The 21,895-nt window shown below is 42.5% G+C and overlaps 1 protein-coding gene across 4 annotated transcripts in view; it reads left to right on the top strand.

Moving 5' to 3' along the window:
- The window catches only part of Rgl1 (ral guanine nucleotide dissociation stimulator like 1), a 351,061-nt gene that overhangs the window by 214,881 nt on the left and 114,285 nt on the right, over window positions 1–21,895 (top strand). For 2 of the 4 annotated variants that reach the window (XM_029559234.1, XM_008824289.3), the window contains exon 3: window positions 1,683–1,793. The exons of 1 other annotated variant lie outside the window; for it this stretch is intronic. In XM_029559234.1, the coding sequence (XP_029415094.1) occupies window positions 1,683–1,793 (111 nt within the window). Of the gene's footprint in view, window positions 1–477; window positions 678–1,682; window positions 1,794–21,895 lie in introns of those variants that run through there. One more of the 4 variants, XM_008824290.3, reaches the window with a different exon arrangement.

The following is a 21,895-nucleotide window of genomic DNA, read 5'->3' as shown; positions in this document are numbered from 1 at the left end:
GCAGTAGAGACAAGTCTAGGTAGTTGGTCCATTCAGGGCAGGGTAGAACCTCTGTGCATGGTTTTTGGATACGCAGGTATCCTCTGACTTAAACCTAATGAAAAACTTCCTTAGAACTGGGTTCACTCTGATTTAATTATTCTAAATTCCAAGCAGATAGCAGGCAGATAACACAAGTGTTCCTGACTCTATCCCCCTCGCTTCCCTTCTGCAAGGCAAGCAGAAACCACGCACACACACCCCCTTGGCACACATGGTTCTACTTTGGCACCTGGTGGCCATCAGGAAACCCCGATCAACTCGAAAGCCTCGCCCCCCCCCGCCCCCATTGCTCCTGAGCTAGAGAAATGATTTCACGCTGACTTTATCCGCGGGACTTCCGAAAGGGAGAAAGGGAGAGTGCGCTCGCAAGCACAAACAGGAAAGCCTGACATCACGGAGCGGCGGCGCGGGGAGGAGTCTGCGGCCGCGGGCTGCTCGCTGCTGGCTCTTGGCTCCTTTGTGGCCCGAGTCGCGCGGCGGCGGCGGGGCAGCAGGGCGCGTGGGAGCGCGCCGGGGCCGCTCGAACCCGGAGCCGGGGCAGCAGACGCCGCGGCCGCTTGGAGCAGGGCGCACCATGCAGCGCCTGCGAACCGGAGAGAAAACTGAGAATGAAATTGCTTTGGCAAGCTAAAATGGTAACGCGGGCTCTCCGCCCTCTCCCGAAGCTTCTCTGCTGGGGGAATCTTCCCAGTCTCCCGCTTTCTCAGGCCGAGTTTGGGCTGTGGTGGAAGTGATCAGACAGCCGATCCCGAGCTTTCTCTGCTCTGTATCCCTCCCCTCTGCCCCTCTTCTGCCTAGAGACGGTGCCTGATTTCCCAGCCATCGCCTGCCTGCGGGGTGTCTGGGACGACAGATGCGTGTCAGGAGAGCAAAACTTTGAAGGGAAGGGAATTGTTAGTCCAGGCAGCCCGCGGAGCGCTCTGCCTCCCTAGACCCGGCGGCTCTTTAACCCAAAGCTAAGATGTGGCTGGCGATAGCCATCCTGGGGGTCGCAGCTAAAACTGCTGTGGACGCCCCATGAGGCTGTGTTGCTTTCTCTGCACTTGCCAGAGCTTTCTACGGGAATAAAAACTTTCCGCACTCCCTAAGTTTTTGGGTTCCAAAACAGTAAGAGGAGAAAATGTCATGAAAACTCCTTCACTTCCAAAGGAGGGCTCTTGCTCTTGGCGTTTAAACACTTGTTTGTGTGCGTTTAAAATCGAGTTTGCGCAAAGGATTGAGTCACTTATAGAAAGACAGTATTTTTTTGTTTTGTTTTGTTTTTACAAATGAGTTATTTTTCCTTTCACTTAACAGGGCAGAATTAATCAGGACTAAACCACAGTTTCTTTATGAAGAAAAGAAAAAGAAAAGACTTAAAACGCTGATTTAAGATATGTGAGCCAATCTAGGAAAATAACTAAACTGAGAAGTCGGTGAATACCACAGGAAAGGGCTGTGGGCCAAGAAAATCTCAGCCTGGCCTCTATCGCAGGGTGTCTTGTATTGCTCTGATTGGGATATTTATTTTGAACAGCCCATCTTGTGCTCTGAGTGCTGTTGTAAGCAGCGAAGCAGCTGGGATAGATTGTGGTTAGTAGAGAGTAAAAAAAAAAAAAAAAAAACCCTCTTTTTCTTTCTCTTTATCCCATCCCTGGCAGAGCTCGATTCAGGACTGGGGTGAAGAGGTAGAGGAAGGAGCTGTTTACCATGTCACCCTCAAAAGAGTCCAGATTCAACAGGCGGCCAATAAAGGAGCGAGATGGCTAGGGGTGAGTAGAGCTGCAGAGATCCTGAACTTTGGAATTTCAGTGTCTGCTCTTCTGTGAATATCATTATTATTTAGCCAAGGCAGCTCCCCCTCCCCCTTTTGGCCTTAAAAAGGAAACTGCTGATTGCCAAGTGTTTGCACTAGCTGTACAGGTCTGTTTTTATACTTGATGTTTTCCAAAACGTCTTCCCCAAGTTTGTCAATAATTCAGAACCTCCCAGAAACATCTTGAGGTATTTGGCAAACAGATTGGGGGTGGTGTGGCAGAAGATGACAGACACAGAGAACTGGCTAGAAAGCAGATACCCGGTTCCACAAGTGCCATAAGTCACTCTGCCCAAATGGTATCCTTTCTTCCCCCTACCCCACCTATTGATGCTGACATCCCAGTCCCTACTCCCAGAATACTTGAATGCTCAGGCACCGGGCCATTGCAAATCTGCTTCCTATGGGGGGGGCAGGTTTCCTACTGTGACCTCCTTTCTATAGCATGGGAGGTGGCCGATGCACAATTAGTACCCAGGACTTTGCTTGTATAGTGAAGAGTGAGGGGTCTTGGCAAAAGATGCTCTCTGTAAACATAACTTTTCCAGGGAGATTCTGAATATCAGAGAGGATCATGTGAGTTCTTAATTCGTCCAGTGTCCAGTGTATCTTTCAACACATCCCAAATCAAGGGACTGTGCGAGACAGAAAGCCTGGTGACAGAATCACTATTTGGGTGAACAGGAACATGTGGGAAAAAGAAGGACTTTTTTCAGTTGGAGAGAGTGGTTAGAGGTGACACAGTGACATATTTGTGGGCTGAAGAGAGGAGGATAGAGCAGGCTTGCACCTGACTTTATGCGCCTGGCTCAGGCTTTGTTAGTGATGGCCTTCAGAGTAGTGAGGACCATGTATTTCATCCCAGCTTATTGACACTGAGTTTCAGAACATTTGGCATGCTTGAAGCAGTGTTCCTAGGAAAGAGTGTGAAGTGTCTAGGGCCTCATGGGAGGAGCAGAGGCAATGTGACTTGTAGGTCTTAGAGTTGAATGCAGGAGCCAGCAACCCTGGCTCCCTCTGCCATGGCTGAGTGTCACAGACTTTTCCTTTTTTCCATTGGCCTTCCCCCACGTACCTCAGTTCAGGCCTTCCCTGCTACTATGTTAGGGTCAAGATACTATTGAGTAGGGCGGTAAGCTCTTGGTGACATTGCAGGTGTGGTCTGCAAAGATAGAACCTTCTCAGTGAAAATTAGAGGTCTTTGCTTATCCAGCAGGTACCTGACTCAGAATATGATCCTAACATTCATTAATTGTGTGCATTGAACTCAGGCAAGTCACCTGTTTGTTTTTAGTGGAGATATATATATATATATTTAAATGTGATGTTGGTGTGGTTTGGCCTGTTTGACTATTTCTGAATGACTCACAAGTTCTGAACTGGTTGTCTTCGAATCCCCCTTGTATTTTCTGGTGTTGGGTTGTTCTCTTTCTGATGAGATTGATGTTGCATGGGTGACAATATTAGCATTTAGCCCGATAGTGTAGCAATGAATGTCATGGATGAGATAGAGGGGTTTACTGTGTAGCCCCCACCTCATATAATCTGTCGTTCATTTAGATGTTGACAGCTACTTAGTCATTCTTACCAACTGATCACTGGACTCCACTTCTCTTCTTATCCTTCCTATCTCAGTGTTCCAGGTTTGTACAGAGTTCAGAGGGGTTGACTCTAGTTTTAACTGTAGACCCGAAATATTGAGAAGGATAATGTGAGATTGTGTCTGGTTGATGGAGGAATCCTACACTCCTCCCACTTCAACAAAGCGAGTCAGTGTGGCCACACCACACCTCAAAAGCCAGAGCTCTTTACCTCAGATACTACTTACTGCTTTCTTGTCTTAGGTGTCCTATGGGGGAAGCTCTGTTTTTGTCCTTGAAAATTCCAGGCTTAATTAAGTATGACTCAACCAATTGAGCCACAACAATTACAAAATCTTTCTCTTTGGGACCCAGTGGCTTCCTCATGTTTGTTTTCCTGCATTCCAGTAACTCATTCAGAATTCTTTAAAGTAACAGGTTTTAGGGTTAATGGGATTGAAGTTAAGTGAGGAAGACACCTCATGCCTACTGAAATATGACAACAACCTTAGGAGGAAGGTGGTATTATGATTCTCTTTTTTTATATAAAGAAACTAAGGCCCAGTTAGGTTACATTGCTTGCTGGGGTCACGTAGTCACGAAACAGTAGAAGCCTGATTTGTACCCAGATGGTTAGCTCTTTGCTGCCAAGAACTGCCTGTGGCCTTAGGGCTGCTTCCATAGTGCTAGAAGAAAACATTCATTCACAAGAGCAAGGAGACGTGCAGCATGCTCTCCCTAGTGATCACACCTGGTGCAGGCTTTGACTGATGTGGCCGTATCTTCCTTATGCTTTGATGATAACTTGAACTATAAATTTTAAGATATATTGTGAAGATGTGTATTTTATTGATAAATCTCCACTTTGGACATGTAAAATGTGTTGTACTAAAGAAGTGCATGAGGTTATGTTGCATTCGCATGTAGGCATAGTCTTGGTACTGTTGAAAAAACCTAGCACTTATATTCTTAGCGCTTGGATAGGGAAAGACTAAAGGTTCAGGAGTTCAAGGTCATCCTTGGCTACATAGAGTTTTCAAGGCCTGAGCTGCTTGAGACCCTGTCCAAACAGAGGACAAACCAAACCAAGCCTAAAAAGATGAAGCATAATTTTTATATTTTCTAATTCTAAGAGCTCAAGAAATGAATATTCATTTCTAGGAAGGATAAGTAAATGATTGCATATTCTCAAATGTGCAGTGTGCAACCCCAAATACTTAAGTCATTCATTTCTCAAATTTTGTCTTTAGTTGCTGATCATTTAAAGCAAAACCCTGTGCCTTTGTTTCTAAAATATATACCATGTATGGTCCAGGCCCAGTTCGCTCTTATAGGCAACAGTAGTCTTGCCTATTGGTGGTGTATGTTGGCAAATATCATTGAAATGTCCACCTACTTTTCCTTTATAGTAACATCTTAAGTTGGGACAATTTTGCTGATATATAGTTCTCATAGAAAAGTGGCTTCCTTTATGATAGAACCATAAAAGCTCAGGATTGGAAGACATTGAAAACTGGTTTTACCCAATTATTCTCTTAGTTTACAGAGTTTTGGAAGGGCAAATGGCCAAAATGTATTACCTGTCTTGGTCCCAGCATTGTGGTATATGTCCATAGTGACATGTACAAATGAGTTGAAAAATACCAGTGTTCTCTGAAGCAGGAAAAGTACTACATTGGAAAGAATCCCAAAAGGACCACAAGAAAAGAATTTAGGGAAGGAGTTTTGGGTCTTTAGGACAGGACAGACTTGGGGTTCAGAAAAATGTGTCACACCTAAGATAAACTTAGCATAGGATTGTTAGAGCTGGGTCAACTCTGAAAGGTCTGTGAGGAGCAGACTGGATCAATTGATAGTCACATGGCTTTGCTTAGTTCTGCACTTCTGTGGTCAAGTAGCCTTGTCCCAGAGCCCAGCGTTTGTCATACTCTTTCCCACATCAGCTCTTGATGAATGTTTGCTGGGCTGAGTTGAAAATTTCAATAGCTAGAAGACTAGCAAAGACAGTAAAACAGAAGAGGACAGTTAACAGAAATAAAATGAACTGGAAATCTGGTATAGATGCATGTGTGTAGGTGAACTGCAGTCAATCTGTGGGCTATGGGAGTGTCATGGTAAATACATGCTAGTGACCCCTGGACTGAGAAGTCTCCCCTTCAGATATACCACTTGCATTGATCCACCCGACTCCTCAGGGATGTTTGCTGTTCCTTTCTTGAGCTGTCAGCTACCTTTACTCTGGAACTCTTCTCTGACCCTCCCAGGCTGGATCAGCTGTCCCTTCTGTATGTTCCAGAGCATTCTGTATCCCCGTTGTCTATCTCATTCTGTTGTAGTTGCCTGTTTGTTTGTATTCCCCATTAGATATAGACTTGGCCAATAAATGTTTGTTGGATGGATAAATCATGCCTCATCCTTTGGGAGATGACTATTGTCTTGATAAATATGAATGTGTACTTGCTTCTCATTTAAAGCCAAATCAGCATGAAGATGTTAGCTTACATAGAGGAGGAGAGGGGCGTGGGAGCGAGAAAAATCAATTAGGTAATGATTATAGCTGTCTCAACATTCTTTCTGGAACAAAGCTGGGGCACAAACAAAGATAGTGATTATTCATTTCAACCAAAAATTTCCCAGTGCCTTTTAAAACCTTGAGGTTCAATTGTGTTTGTCTTATTGTGGACCATTGAAGAAAGCAGGGTAATGCACGAGTTAAAGAGTGTTGGCAAGCATTGCAATTCTGTGTGGTTGGGAAGAGCGGGAGTGGGATTTTAGAACTGAGAGGAGATAAGTCCCAGAGGAGCCTCTGGTTTACTGTTGGTCACCCTTGTTTTCATCTAGGAAAACAGGCCTTGGGTTAAGCTCTTCATGTCTGTTGGAATGTTTAATTTAGGCTTTAGAAAGTAAATCTCAAAATTTAGTAACCATCTGCAAATGAAGCAACCGATAGTTTTCATTTTGACCTTGGGAATATGTTTCTAAGATAATCAGTCCAATAGTATGGTAGCCTGTACCAATCAAGAAAACTCAGTACATTTGAATTGCCTGAGATGCTGGTATTGCATTCATTTGTGCCTTTTGTTGCTTTCAAAACCTATTGAGATCTATACAAGAACTGTGGAGCATATAATTAATAATATCGATTTCAGTTTATCAATTCAGAGAATACAAAATTGTGTTTAAAATACATGTCTACCTCTAGCCAATAATAGCAACATAAGCAAAGGTACATTAACTCTTCATACTTAAAAGTATATAACCTGTTACTGGTAATACTCACTTCTATGAAACTATAAAGTAAAATCCCCTTAGGGTTTTAAATTAAAAAGGAACAGAACTGGTGTGCCTGTCTGTGTTAGCTGTCTGTTAGAATTTGTCACTGCCCCAGCTCATTTGTTTGTTTCATTTGTCCCCAGCATACAGTCCCTTTTAATCGTACCCCTTCTAAATAATCAGAATCTACAGTAACTGTGTAACATATGTTATGTTAAAATATGCAAAATCTTTAAGTAAAACATTTCTACCATGACGTATGTTTTGGCAGAAAAAGTTAATTTCTATAAACAGAGCAAGACAAGTACTGGAAATGGGGTTGATAATAAAGGTTGCTTCATTCAAGAGAAAGAATTCGAGAGAAACTCAGCTAGCAGCTCTGCATCTGGCTCACCAGTGGGGGTGGCTAACTCCACAGAGTTGAGTTTGGAGTTCTCTGGAGTTTCTGGAAGTTTCTGGGTCATTTCTGGTCACATCCAGTGTGAACTCTCTTGTTGATCTTTAATATCTCCTATGATTTGACAAGTGTATTTGAGCCTGCTAACATTTTGTTTGATAACATTCATTAGTTTAGGAAAAGCCCACTTTAAGATAGACGCAATGCTAGATATAGGGACACAGAATAAGGCAAAACAGCCCTTGAACTAATGGAGTTACAAGTGGGAGAGACAGAAAGTTAAGCCGATTCTGGTATCCTGTGGTAAATGTGATCTCTGATGAGGACTTTAGATGGGACGAGGGTGGTGGCTGCCAGGAAGACTGCACAGCAGAGAGGGCTCTTCAGTGGGTGAGGATGGCCCAGGAAGAACTAAAAGCCAGTCTCAAGGTCCTAGTTCATTCCAGTCAGAGAACAGGGCATGTGAGGAGGCATGGAGGCCTGTGATGGGACTGCTGTATAAGGCTCAGCCTGGGGAAGAAGCCAGGGGTTGGCTGGGAAGTGACAGCAAAGGGGGCTGGAGAGAAAAGCAGAAGTCTGGTGCTCAGAGCCTGGTTCTCAGCTGTGGAATCACTAAACTATGGAATTCACTTCATGTTAGCACTGGGGCCATCAGTGAAGAGTTTTAAACAGAGTGGTGTGGCCAGATTTGCATTTTAGAGTGATGACTGCAGATGAAGGGTGGATGTGTTGGAAGGAAGCCAGACTGTAGCAAGGAGACCCAGGAGGAGGCTTGCGTGGTAATGAGGTCAGGAAAGCCTTGGGGACTGGAAGGGAGACTGTGGCAGCACAGTGAAGAGGACTAGGGAGGGGGGCAAGTGTATGTGTGGGAGGAAGGAGACTGGGCTGGGGGACTAGAAGGGATATTTTGGGTGGGCAGAGGTCTTGGGCACCTGGCTTTCTACGTGTAGGCCAGCCAAATCTGGCCAGCTTTCCCAGGGATAGTGTCAGTCTCCTCTCTTTGGGTCACATATTCTAGGGACTCATATCAGGCTAATTCCTTGTAACACACTGGCAAATGCCTCCTTTCCCACGAGGAGAAAAATCCAGATCTGGGTGTGCTTGATGTATCATGAGCAGAGACAGAATCTCAATGTGGCTTACCAGGAACAGGGCAGAAAGCTTTGCTTAGCTTCCCAGATTCCAGATGACCTTGTAGAGCTGGTTTCTTTTCTTTTCTCTCTTTTTAAGTCTGCTTCCCTACAAAGGAAGCAAATGAATTCGTAGGTTGTGGAGGGAGAATAAATCTGGAACCTGCCAGGCTATGATTACAGAGCTGTATTTTAAACAGCAGCATTTAAACTTATAATTGTGTTGTTAGGGACATAAGAAATTTTATGGTTAGGTGCCCTGGATTTATCCTCTCCCTATTCAGTGTCTTTAAACCCTTTCTGACATGATTTGTCCTGGCTGCTACCACTGCTGCTTTTGAAGGTTCACTGTGAGTGCTAGTGTCTTTCTTTCTTTCTTTCTTTCTTTCTTTCTTTCTTTCTTTCTTTCTTTCTTTTCTTTCTTTCTTTCTTTCTTTCTTTCTTTCTTTCTTTCTTTCTTTCTTTCTTTCTTTCTTTCTTTCTTTCTTTCTTTCTTTCTTTCTTTCTTTCTTTCTTTCTTTCTTTCTTTCTTTCTTTCTTTCTTTCTTTCTTTCTTTCTTTCTTTCTTTCTTTCTTTCTTTCTTTCTTTCTTTCTTTCTTTCTTCTTTCCTTCCTTCCTTCCTCCCTCTCCTTCCCTCCCTCCCTCTCCTTCCTTCCTTCCTTCCTTCCTTCCTTCCTTCCTTCTTTCCTCCCTCTCCTTCCTTCCTTCCTCCCTCTCCTTCCTTCCTTCCCTCCCTCCCTCCCTCCCTCTCCTTCCTTCCCTCCCTCACTCCCTTCCTTTTTCTTTCTCCCTTCTTCCTCCCTCCCTCTCTCTCACTTCCTCTCTCCCTCTTTCAGCCTAAATGTTATTTTTTCCACATTTTGCATTGCATTTTAGGATTTGCTTTATCTTTATAATGTCACTCCACAATCTCTTCCATATCAAGTTTGACTTGGTCATATTTTTCTTGGTTTTCCTCAACTGTGTAGTTATTGTGATTACCTGGCTAACTTTATTCTGAGAACCATCTTTAGTTTTAAAAAAGAATAAAAATAGAGGAAGAACAGGAGGAATAAAGATAGAACAAATCCACAGCATTCAGTAGGCGACCAGTTAGTTGCCTGCTATAGAAAGCTCCGTTGGTCTTGTGCATTCTGGAAATCTCCTTTCCCACCAATCCTGCTGAACATAGTAGAAATGCCGGTGCCTCTTCTCTGATGTGGCTGTGCTCTGATGATTTGGGTCTCTGCCTAGCTTCATTCCTCAAAGCCACTCTTTCCTGTATGCTATTTGGTATGTGACTTCTCAAGGTAATAGTGTTGGTCCGGGGAGGGATGGTGTGTCCACGGTTCTACATTTCTTTTTAAAACTCTTGTTAAAAACAACAACAGGGGCTGGAGAGATGGCTCAGTGTTTAAGATCACTGGCTGCTCTTGCAGAGGACCTGGGTTCAATTCCCAGCACCCACCTGGCTGCTAACTGCTGTCATAACTCCAGTTCTAGGGAAATCTGTCACCCTCTTCTGACCTCCCAGGGCATTGCATGACATAGGTACACTTATTAACATTTAGTCAATATACTCAAGCACATAAAAAATAATAAGTAAAATTATTAAAAACAACAAGAACAACTAAACCCAAAAGTCATTACCCTACATTTTCTAGTTCTTAATTGCTCATGTCACCTGTGGCCCATTCATTTGAATTCATTTTAACACATTTACTCTAATCCCATGTAAACAACCCCAGAAGTTTTCTGTATATTTGCACTTTTCTGCATAGGATTGAGCAATGCCATTTTTTTTGTCTTTTGTTTCCTGCTGATTTAAATACTCATTTTCTTTTTTTATAACAGTGAAGTTAAGGCAGAGTCTTGACAGTTTTGTCATTCTAAAGAGAATTTGAAGGCTCAAACTATGCCTTTGCTGCGGACAGGGACTGTTGTTGGTCAAGTCTGTCAACAGAGTCACTGTACCACCTTACTCTTCCCTGCTAATGGGCCATTGTATGCCCGTGACTTCTCTCACTGCTGATGCTGGAGCTGGAATCTGAAGACATTTTTTTTCTATAAAATTGAACAAAAGAACATTTAATGGACATAGGTAAAAATAACTGAAGCTGGATTAGATGCTGGCTAAAAATACAGTGCTATATAGTCAGGCCTTTTCCCAGTTAAAATTGCAACACTTCAAGTTGTTTATTGAAATAACTGATAGTCCTAAATGGAAAAACCCAGGAAACTGGAAGCATTTGGTTAGTTTGCAAAGCACAGGGGAAAGACTTGCCACTTCTGTCCAAAGGTTGACTCCTCCTAATGATAGACACAATAAACAAATCCATTTTCAAAATGACTTAAGCAAGTATTAACAGGTGGGGCCCCAGAGCCATCAAGGCCTGACTGAAGAACTAGCATGCCATTCTTTGCACGCTACTGGATCTTCCTAGGAGCTCACTCCTCTTGGCTGCTCTTCCTTTTTAGGAGTATTTCCAGTGGGAGCCTGGGATAGGAAGGTAGTTGTATGTACTGTTCAGGAGCCTGCATAGTGGAGTCAGATAGACCTGCTTTGAAAACTCATCCTTGCCACATGTAAGATTGCTTCCTTGAGCTAAGTGATTCTATACCCTTCTTTAAGCATGAGTTCCTCTTCTGTAAAGTGCAGGTAATATCAGTACCTTTCTGATGGAATTGCTATGAGATGTAAATAACTCATGTAAGTGAGGCGTTTGGCATAGGGCGTAGGATATGGTGTGTAGTTACTCACTGAGTGGGGGCTCTTGTCAGCAACCCACTGCAGGACTGTCTTTTGAGTGCTGATATGGAACCTTATAGACATTTGTGTGGCCTTCTTATATGTGCTTTCAGAAGCGTGGCATTATGTACAACCCAAGGCTGCTTAGAAACCATACTAGGCATGTTCCTAGCATTGCCCTCTTGTTTTGCACACAAGAGAAGGACCAACCATGTTTAGTGATCCTTGTTTATTTCAATAATGTTGTGTTCACTTTCTCATAGCCGTGACAGAATGCTGGATATAGATACTTAAAAGAATTTATTTTGCTCATAGTTTTAGAAGATTCAATCTATTGTGAGAACGTGGGCACAGAGGAGCAGCTCACAGCATGGTGAACAGGAAACAAGAGGAAAGAACAAGAAGGGCATAGAGTAACATATAGCCCCCAAGGATTTAGGACAAATGCTCTACTTCCTCCAGCCAGGTCCCACCTTCCAGGGTTGTAACACCTCCCGATAGTCTGTTCAGATTTTAAATCCATCAATGGATAGAACCATTCGTTAAATGGTCAGAGCCCTCCTGATGTAATGTCTCTGAAAGTGGCCTCACAAATGTACCCAGAAGTCTACTTTACTAATCTCCCAGGTGGTTCTCAATCCAATCACATAGATAATCAAGATTAACCATCACAAATACCTATTTGGTTTTCTCTGTCTGTCTGTTTTCACAGTTATAGACTAAATTATCTTAGGATCCAACATTTTATATTTCAAACTTCTCCAGTTTTTCTAAAATTAATTTATTGGTGTCATTTTTGTCCTAATTTTTTTAGTGGAGGCTGGAAAGATGGCTTTTGGGTTAAGAGTACTTGCTACTCTTGCAGAGGACCAGAGTTTGGGTTCTAGTACCTACATGGGGCAACTCACAGCCAGCTGGAACTCCAGCTCCAGGGGATTGAATTGATGCTTCCTTATGCCACCATGGGTACCCACATGCACATGCATATACACATACACATGCATTTTCTTTTAATCTTTATTTTTAAAAAACTACTTAACATGGGCAAAGTTCTATCTTCTATATTTGACATTTCAGGAGGAAAAATGGGAGGATAGGAAACAATTCAAAAGCCTATTTGGTAGGCATTATGTTAGTCTTGACTGGGCAAAATTTAGGGTGTTAGCAAATTGTGCGTATACATAAATTTCATGTCCTAGATAACACTGCATGAGATAATGATAAAATTTCTTAGTGTTCCACTTGTTGATTAGTTCATATGATACTTGAGCCCCAAGCCAGTAAGATCTGCATTACTTCTAGGTTGTGACTTTCAGACTGTCATATGATTTTTAAATCTTACCTTCGTCATCTGTGAAATGGGGGTAATGCTGTTTTTCCTTTTGCTTGTGGGTTTAATGAGCATCTCATGAGCTAGTTAATGTATATGAATAGGTTGTTATACAAATGTAAGGATATTCTTGTTATTTAACCTAAAGGCCTTTCATCTCTACTCAGCACTGAGGTGCCTGGTAGACATCTGTTCCTTAGCCCTGCCTTTCTCCCGTCATTCTAGAGGGAGTGTTTTGTACTCTTCTCTTTCCACGTGCTGATTACCTACTGATGTTTTCATGCTGGGCAAGGAGTGTTGTTTCCTCTGCCCCTACAGTTACCTCTAGTTCTCTGGGTACAGTGAGGATGCATGACTAGACTTCTCTGCAGATTGGTCATGGAATAAACAGCCCATTCTCACAGGATTCTGAAGACAGTTGCCATGAACATCTTGCATAGGAAAAGTTCCTACTTTTCTCTTTGAGTCTCCTTTTCTTGCTGGTACATTTATTTATTATTTACTTATTTTTAACTTTAAAAAATTATTGAGAATTTTATACATGCATATAAGGTGTTTTGATCAAATCCACACCCACTTCCTCCCCTCCAACTCCTCCTATACTTTTAATTTGTTGCAGAAAGGGTGGTAAAGCAAATGCACCAAGGAGCAGAAGGAACTCGTTTCCAGCCTTGCAGAGCTGCTGGAAAATCAGCTCTTGATTTGGGGCCAATGTGGGATTTGAACTCATGACCTAATGCCAGAGGCAAGAATGTTACCCGCTGCTTTGCACTGACCCCCCCTAAGATGCAGGCATTTAGAATGCTTCTTTTGAGCAGTTCTGTTGTTGCTTTCTATGTTTCCTTTTCTCTCCCACTCTTTTCCCGCAGCACTCCTGGCCTCCCCATTAGGAACACAGTTCTGAAGGTTTGTTTTCTTCACTGTCTTCCATTTGCTTACTACAGATGCTTCCTTCTTGTTTTCCATCTCTCCTGTGTGAGTTCCTTTTTTTGTTCCTGTTCCTTCCTGTCCTTCTGGCTTAAAAATAGTCTCCAGGGTCTTTGACTGCTTGGCCACAAATCTGACCTTCCTTCTATTCAAATGGGGTCTCTTCTAAGCATCTTACAATTCTTTCTTATTCTCTTGAGATAGTTGCACCCCAGGATCCATGCCCTGTTAATTCGTGCCTGTTCTCAGCTGACTTTTGGAGCTAACTGACCCTTGTACTCGGAGCTGTCCCTAGAAATTAAATCTCCTGTACCAAGATGCTTAATCAGTGACTTGCTCACATTAAGTTCCTGACAAACACTGAACTCTCTCTCATCTGCTGATTCTGCATTGCATGTGCTACCAAAGAAGAAGGGACACTGGTACACTGACTCAGGATGCATGTGTGACATTCATTTTTGTGCAAAGTGATGACGCTGTGATCAGCAGAGTCATACGAACCAGCTTTCAGATAATATGCTATCGAGGGTGTCCTGGGGTGTCCCGCTGTGGTTCTGGTCCCATGGAAGTATCTGTCAGGGAGTCAAAGTTGACTCAAGTGTTTCTTCATGAGTCTTCTTTGCTTGGGGTTGAATGATTATGAAATCCTTTACAAAAATAACTTCCTAGCCAATGTTTACCCAGACAATCCCCAATGAGTAGCTGCTATAGAGATAAAGGTTAGTAAAACCTGAGATGACTAGGTTAAACAGTGCTGGTGGCCATGGCACAGATGTCAGCCTCTAGTCCTAGCTGGTGCACTGAGTTCCAGCAGGATGGTTGAAGAGTCTCTAATAGAACCAATGAGCGGTAGAACAATTGGAAACTAGGTTCCCTTTCATCAGGCCCTGTAGTTCCCTAGGTGGTGACTTTGTGAAAAGAATTGGTTCTATTCCTGGTGGAGAGTCCTGAGTGTTAGACACTGATATCCTCAGTGAGTTCATGTTCAGATGTAGCTCTGGTCCTTGTGTTGCTGCATTTGCCACGCATCTGCCTGCTGGGCTCCTGTTCTCATGGGCCCACTGACAGACTCTTCTTACTCAGGTCTCAGCTCAAAGACAACTTTCGGTTTCTACTTTCCTGACCTCTTCTAGATTAGCTACCCTTTTTGGGAGAGTTTTCTTAGCACTTACCAAAAGCTCTTATTACAGCACTTGTCACACTGATAATTTTTGTTTGCTTGTTACTAGAGACAGGCTCTTGCTGTGTAGCCCATGCTGGTCTCAAACTCACTAGGTAGCCCATGCTGACCTTAAACTTGTGATCCTCCTATTTGAGCTTCCTGAGTTTTGAGATTACAGGTGCGAACCATCATACCCAGGCCTTAAGGGTATTTTTAGTTTCCCTTGGCCTTGTTCACTTGAGTGTCTTGAGGGCTCAGGGCATACTTCATTAATCTCAGTATTCCCATAACTCAGAACATTGTCTGAGACATCATCCATAAGCAGTGAGCATCCTTGTTTGGCATCTCTCCCCATACCCCTTTGTTTGAGACAGGGTCTTGCTACCTAGCCCCCTCTGTCTTGGAACTAAGACATGTATCTTTAATGAAAATTTATGTCTTGTCATTGGTAATATTGTCAGTGTCAGTTTTTGAAACAAAAGGAAAACATTGACTAAATAAGCTAGATTTGACTTACATCTTGTTATTCAACTAGTGATTCAGTAAGAAAGGGAAATGCTGCCTTTGCTTCGTATTTGTCACCATTATTTCACTTCTGCACTTGATCTTGTGAAGTGATGGTGAGCTTTAGAGATGGGATGCATCAAATTCAGAGTTCATCTATCAACTTCCTAAGCACATGTTGATTTGAGTTATGAGTCAAGGATGGACCTCTAAGAACTTAATTTCTGCTTTGAGTTCCAAGGTTATCCTATTTAGAGTTTTCACCTATTTTGTTATATCTGCTGATGTCTTTAGTATTTTTCAAATTTATATGAGCCTAGTATCAAGCCAGTCCTGCTTTACTCTGCTAAATACATTTTTGTGGAGGCATCTGACACCCCCCCCATGTATATAACGATGGTCGGGTATGCTTGTAATTCAGCATCGCATTCTGAGATGGATGCTGTAGGCTTGCTGTGCGGTCACTGTCTGAGGTGTGCCCCTTTCATCAGGACTCCTTGGCAAAAAGAGACAAAAGGCTAGGAAAGTTGCTCAGTTGGTAGAGTTCTTGCCTGGCATGCATAAGGTCCTGTGATCGATCTCCTGTACAGCTAAACCAGGCATAATGGTGCACACCTGTAATCTCCGTACTCTGGAGGTAGTAGTAGGAGGATCAGAAGTTCAAAGTCGTACATACTTCCTCAGCTACACGGATAGTAACAGGAGGATCAGAAGTTCATGGTCGTACTTCCTCAGCTACATAGCTCTGTGGGAGTTTAAAGAAACAGCTGAAGGGATAAAGACCTTGGGTGGGGGCGGGGGGAGGGGGGTAGACTTAAACACTAGTGATATACATTACAAAATACTGTGTATCCATTTCCATTTTTAAGAATGGAACTCACATTGCTTTGTCCTCTTACCATGTACACTTTCCTCTACTCCCTTGTCTTACATTCTTAACTCCTGATTTTCTACATTTGGCCAAATGTAAAGTCTAAGTTGAAAGGTTTTAAATTCCAGATATTTTTAGGTGCTTTCATTCTGAGTAGCCAACTGTAGTTGGCTCTCTCAAAATCAAGTTTTCTGATGCTTCTGGCCCTTCGTTCATGCTTCCTTGCCTTCTCCCTTGAATAGGTATCCAACAGGGCACATACTTACTTTGGTGGAGAACTTTTTAAAGATATCTTACTTTTGGCTAGATTGATGTCACACACCTTTAATCCCAGGATTTGGGAGGTAGATAAAACCGATTTATTGAGGCAGAGGCAGCTGGATCTCTATGGGTTCCAAGCCAGCCTGATCTACAAAGAGAGTTTCAGGCTGGCCAGGGCTACATAGTGACACTTTGCCTCAAACAAACAACAATAACAACGACAAGCCATCTTACTTTTAAAGGAGTGAAGTAACAACCTTTTACCTGTTTTGGGAAAAGAAAAACAAAACAAAACAAGGTATTTTTCATAATACTACCAAGATAACTCAGCTTCCCTTTGTTTTAGTTTTTGTTTTTTGAGACAGGGTCTCACCTTGTTTGGCCTGTAACTCTGTATGTAGACCAGGTGGGCCTCGAACTCACAGTGATGGCCTGCCTTTGCCTCCCGAGTGCTGGGAGTAAAGGCATGTGCCAGCATGCCCCGTGATAACACACTCTCTTTTCTTTTGCTTACTCCCTTCCAGCTTTTGTTCCCAGGCTCTCTTTTTGATGTACTTGCCATCACCTCATGTTGCTATTCAGCTTTGTGATCAGCAAATAATATTTTTCCGAACAAGTTCTCTAAAAGTTACTTTCTGATTTGAATTGTGATGCTTGCTATGTTTCTGATACCACAAACCAAAAAAGGAAAAAACAAAACAAAACAGAAACAAAACCCCTGCATTTGGACTTTGTATTTGAGACATTTCAAGGAGATAATGCTTGTTACTGGTTTACAAGCCTTGCTTCTGGTCTTTTTCCTTGTGAAATTTCCCATCTTTTATCAGAGCTGTGGAGCCTGATAACACAGTGGAGCTGATAGCATGGTGGGTGGATAATAAGGGCACGTGATTGAATGTGCAGAGGATTGGGCAGGAGTGGGCATGCCTTCCTTCTGCTTCCACAAAGCTCTGGGGTGCTCCTTTGGGGGCTCTGGGAACAGGCACTCTAGGGCTGCACTGCTCAGTCATAGCTATTTGCCATGTTCTCCAGAGCCCTTGAAATGAGTGCTCTGTGTAAAGTCCACTCCAAAGTCTAAAGCTTAGTATGAAACAAATGGTATAAAATATCTCAGTAATTTCCTATAGCATTCTTATGTTAAAACGATGGTATTCTGGATTTGATAGGTTAAGTAAAATAGATTGTTAACTTTAATCTCATATGTTTCTTTTTCCAATTTTGAATATGGCGACTTAGAGGAATTACCTACTATTGGCTTTATATTCATACTGGACAGTGTTGCTCTCAGACCTTAGTGTTCAAAATATAGGTTGTGGGTTCTGAAATCAGTTCAGTGGTTTAAGAAATTGGTGCTTTTAAACTAGAAAAGAATGAAATAGAAAAACCAGAATGGCATTATTGGGAAGCTTTTTGTTTTGAACATACACACATTTAGACCAGGCCCCATGTAAAATGTGCTCTTTTCTTTTTACTATGACGTATGGTCAAAATGTTCTCAAGTTAGCATTCTGGGGTGGTCTACCGTAATCCAATGCATTACCAGAAGAGCTGGTCTGCTCAATAAGTGGGAGGCTGCTACCAGGAATAGCCTCCAGACCTTAGGTCTGGGTAGCAGAAGCTGTTTGGAATGCTTCAACTAAACCAGACCCCGTGTGAAAGTAAACCTGAATATCGGTGCTCATCTTAATTGATCAACCATCCAGGAGACTCCCAGAGTGAAGGGAATGGAGGATGTCTGCTATTCTAGCTGGGCCTAAGGTGCCCCTGGAGTCTGGACCTTTGTGTGATGGCTTGCCTCTTGAAAAGTTTTTCAAAACGGTCTCATGGGTGGTGATTCTTTCTAAGAAGTGGGGTTGTTTCCTATTGACTTTAGACTCAAGCTGGATTCAATAGGCTTTCTTGTGACCCCAGACCCCCCGATCCCCCGTGTCGCGTTAAAATCTTAAAATTTGAAGAAGCTGTATTCTAATCCAAGATCATATCAATCTTCTTCTAGCCTAGCAGAAAAGATGTCCTTTCAGTACATAAGATGTAGGGACAGCCCACCAGGGAAGGGGGAGAAAGGCTCCAAAGAATAAAGTTTATGGAGTTACATGGCCTTGTATTTATTCTGACAGTTGTAAAAATTCTTTCGGGTTGACCCATTTTTCCTTAATTAAAAAAAAAAAATCTGGCAGGCACCAGTAAGAAATGCGAAGCACGTGACTCATGCTTCAGCTCTGTCTCCTGGAGCCAAATTCTTTAAAATTATATCTTAGACATGCTTGATTTTTAAAAAAACAATTCCCCACAAAGCCACCAAGCATTTCTTTCTGAAACTTGTAGACTTAAATGGTATTTGTTTTCAGGAAGGAATCTTAAAGCACAACATTTAGGAGTCATTGAACTGGATGGAGTTGTCTTAGGAAAGTTTTCCCTGGTAAATTAGCTCACCCTCAGGATTGACAGGGGCCAGGCAGCCCTTCGCCCGAGTAGTTTCAGTCCTGCTGCTAATCACCCAGAATTTTTAAGGGAGTTAGGTTGCTTTGGAGATAGAAACTACTAGAATTCCAAGGGCAGACTGAATTGGCTCTCAGGAACTGTGCTTGTGTTGACCTTTACCACATATCAGAAAGCATTCATGTGTCTACTTATCCCCTCCCCTCAAATTTCAACCTTTGTAGCAGAATCACATGATTTTGGAGCATTTACACAGATTTAAAGGCTACCAAAAGTCAAGTTCCAGTCACCCTTTTTGATTCCCTGTGTCTTTCCTTTGCACACTACCCTGTAGCTACTAGGCTACTCTCCTGGCTTAGGGTCTTGTCTCTTATTGCTGCCAATGTCTAAATGCCTTCCTTCTCCACACCTCTTCTATTTACATCCCGCTGTCACTCTAATCCCAGCTGTCATGCTACTTTTCTCATGAAGCAGCTCCGCTCAAAAGATAGGAAACAACCCCTCCCTGCGCATCAAAGCACTCTGCACCATAGTATACCACGTGAAATCCTCCGTTATACTGTGCTATTTGAAATCAGCAGTTCTGTGTTAAATATAGTCAAATACTGATAATTTTTATGTAGTTCTTTCTAAAATTAGCAGTGTTCTATATGGAACTTGATAAAGGTCATTTTGCAAAAGTGTTACATTTGAGACATATTTAGCAAAAATTCTTGGGTATTTTGTTTTTTAAAAATATTTTATTTATTATTTTTATTTTATGTGTATGAGTGTATTGCCTGCATGTATGTGAGCGCACGCGTGTCATGCAATGCTGCGGAGGTCAGAAGAGGGCTTCAGATTCCCTGGGAACTGGAGTTAAAGATGGTTCATAGCCACCATGTGGGTGCTGGGAATCGAACCCGGGTCCTCTGCAAGAGCAGTCAGTGCTCTTAACTGCTGAGCCATCTCTCCAGCCCCAATTCTTTGGTATTCTTTTTAAAAATAGGAATTATCACTAAGCCTTATTAACTTTTCTTAGTAAGCCTGTACTTAGAGAATTGATTTTTTTTTTTTACAGGAAATAAACTTTATTTATCTGATCCTCTGAGATGACATGGCCAACAGTCACAGATCTTCATACAATAGGATTATGTATTGACTATTTACAATTTACAGTAGTATTTTTTTCACTGAAAAATATAAGTATAAAGGCTAGGTAAACAATGAGGTGCTGTCATTTGGGACTTATAATGCAAAGAATTAGGCTTTAGCAAATACTCAAAAAAAAAAAAAAATCAGTCTGGGTAATAGTCACTTAAATTCTCTAATTAATCAGAAAAAAAATTCACTGTTTCACCTCAAAATGTATTGCACAAGTTAGAGAATAGATTTAAAAACAAAAAATATGGCTCTCCAACCCACAGACCTCTCTCTCCAGGGTAAGTTGATCGCAACCTCCGTGCCTTGACTCCCCTAGTCTCATTCACCCTCCCATCTCCCCTGCTGGTCTCTCCTCCTAGCCTGGATCCTGTCCCATTCCCTGTCTTGGTGCCCCAGACACCTGGGGAACCAACAGTGCTTCCTGATGCTTTGCATACAGACCAACTCAGTTCCTCCTTGGTCCCCAGGAGCCCTCTGGGCCTGGCACTGCCCTCCCCTCCCTCTGCTTCCCTGGGCTGCACGATCTGCCAGGCTCTTTCCTGGACCCTGGGGCTGACCTCTCGGTCTGGGTCCATCACTGCTTCCTGATCCCTTGCATCCAGATAGACCCAGGTCCTTCTCAAGGTCCCCAGGAGCCCTCTAGGCCTGGTCCCACCCTCACCTCCCTCTGCTTCTCTGGGCTGCAGGACCCACCAGACTCTTTCCTGGACCCCAGGGTTGACCTTTCCTCTTCTTGATCCTTTGTGTTCAGACCAACGCAGCTCCTCAGTGCAGTCCCCAGGAACCTTTGGGGCTGCTTCTCACCCCCATCTTCCTTTACATCCTGGGTGGCATGGCCACCAGCTGCCCTAGACCAGCATCTTTCCTGGGCCCAGCTCCCAGGCCAGTCAAACCCTCAAATTCCTGAGGCCAAAATCTTTCCTGGAGGGATCCAGACCTTAGGAGAAAGGCTGAGAGCATCTGATCCTCATCCAACTTGGGCCTCTGTGGGAACTCCTGTAGACAAAAGCAATCTGGCCACTCCAATATGAAATCAAAACAGAGAACCGGAAGCTTAGAGGAACCAGCTTTTCATGCCCAAAAACTAAACCACAAAGACACATAAAGTTTACAATAAGAAGCAGACCTAAACTTGAAGGCTTGAGTCTCACACAAGAATCAGAAGCCACAAAAGAAATTCACATGTACAAACACATAAAGAAGCAGACCTAAACTTGAAGGCTTGAGTGTCACACAAGAATCAGAAACTACAAAAGAAATTTACATGTCAAAAATCACAGAGAAAAAAAATAACATGAAAAACCAAAATAACATATCCCCATCAAATACCAATAGTCCTATAGAGGGGTACAATGAAAAGCCCCTAGAGATAATGTAGGACATGGAACTCAAAAAAACAATAATAAACATGATAAAAGAAATCAGTGAATTTAAAGAACTCACAAATCAAAGAACTGAAGGAAGATAGGGATAAACTTCTGAATGAATTCAGAAAAGAGTCAGAAGCATTGAAGAATACTCAGGCTGAAATGAAGAAGGAAGTAAAACACTCAGTAAGCCAATTAGAAACGACAGGAGAAAGCCTCACCAATAGGATGAATGAAATGGAAAACAGTGTATCAAGACTGGAAGACAAAGTGGACAAACTAGACCACTCAAGCAAAAATTATGAAAAATTTAAGAAATCACAAGAATGGAATATGCAGGAAATGTGTGACACCATAAAAAGACCAAACTTACGAATCATAGGCATACGGGAATGCAAAGAATCCCAAGATAATGGCATGGACCAGATCTTCAACAGAATTGTGGAAGAAAATTTCTGAAAATTAAAGAAAGACATGCCCATACAAATACAAGAAGCATACAGAACACCAAACAGACTAGACCAGAAAAGAAACTCTCCACAGCACATCATAGTAAAAACACTAAACATACAAAACAGAGACAATACCAAAAGCTGCAAATGAGAAACAACAAGTCACATGTAAAGGAAAACCCATTAGGATTACAGCTGATTTTCATTGCAAATTATGAAAGCCAGAAGAGCCTGGACCAAAGTAGCCCAGTTTTAAATGACCATAGATGCCAACCGAAATTACTATACCCAGCCAAAATGTCTATTATAGTCAAAGGGGAAAGAAAAATCTTCCATGACATAAATAGGCTGAAGGAACAAAACCAGCCCTTCAGAGAGTTCTGGAAGCAATACAAAGAGCTGAAGAAAGGAATGACTATACCCAAAGTGTTGTGGAAAGAAGTTCAATGAAGGTATAACTGTGGAAAAGTACAAGAATATTCTTATATATTCT

Source organism: Nannospalax galili, unplaced genomic scaffold (genome assembly GCF_000622305.1).
Source record: "Nannospalax galili isolate Female #2095 unplaced genomic scaffold, S.galili_v1.0 scaffold227, whole genome shotgun sequence".
Classification (NCBI taxonomy): Eukaryota; Metazoa; Chordata; class Mammalia; order Rodentia; family Spalacidae; genus Nannospalax; species Nannospalax galili.
The sequence above is the reverse complement of the archived record's forward strand: the minus strand, read 5'-3'. Positions and strand labels throughout refer to the sequence as shown.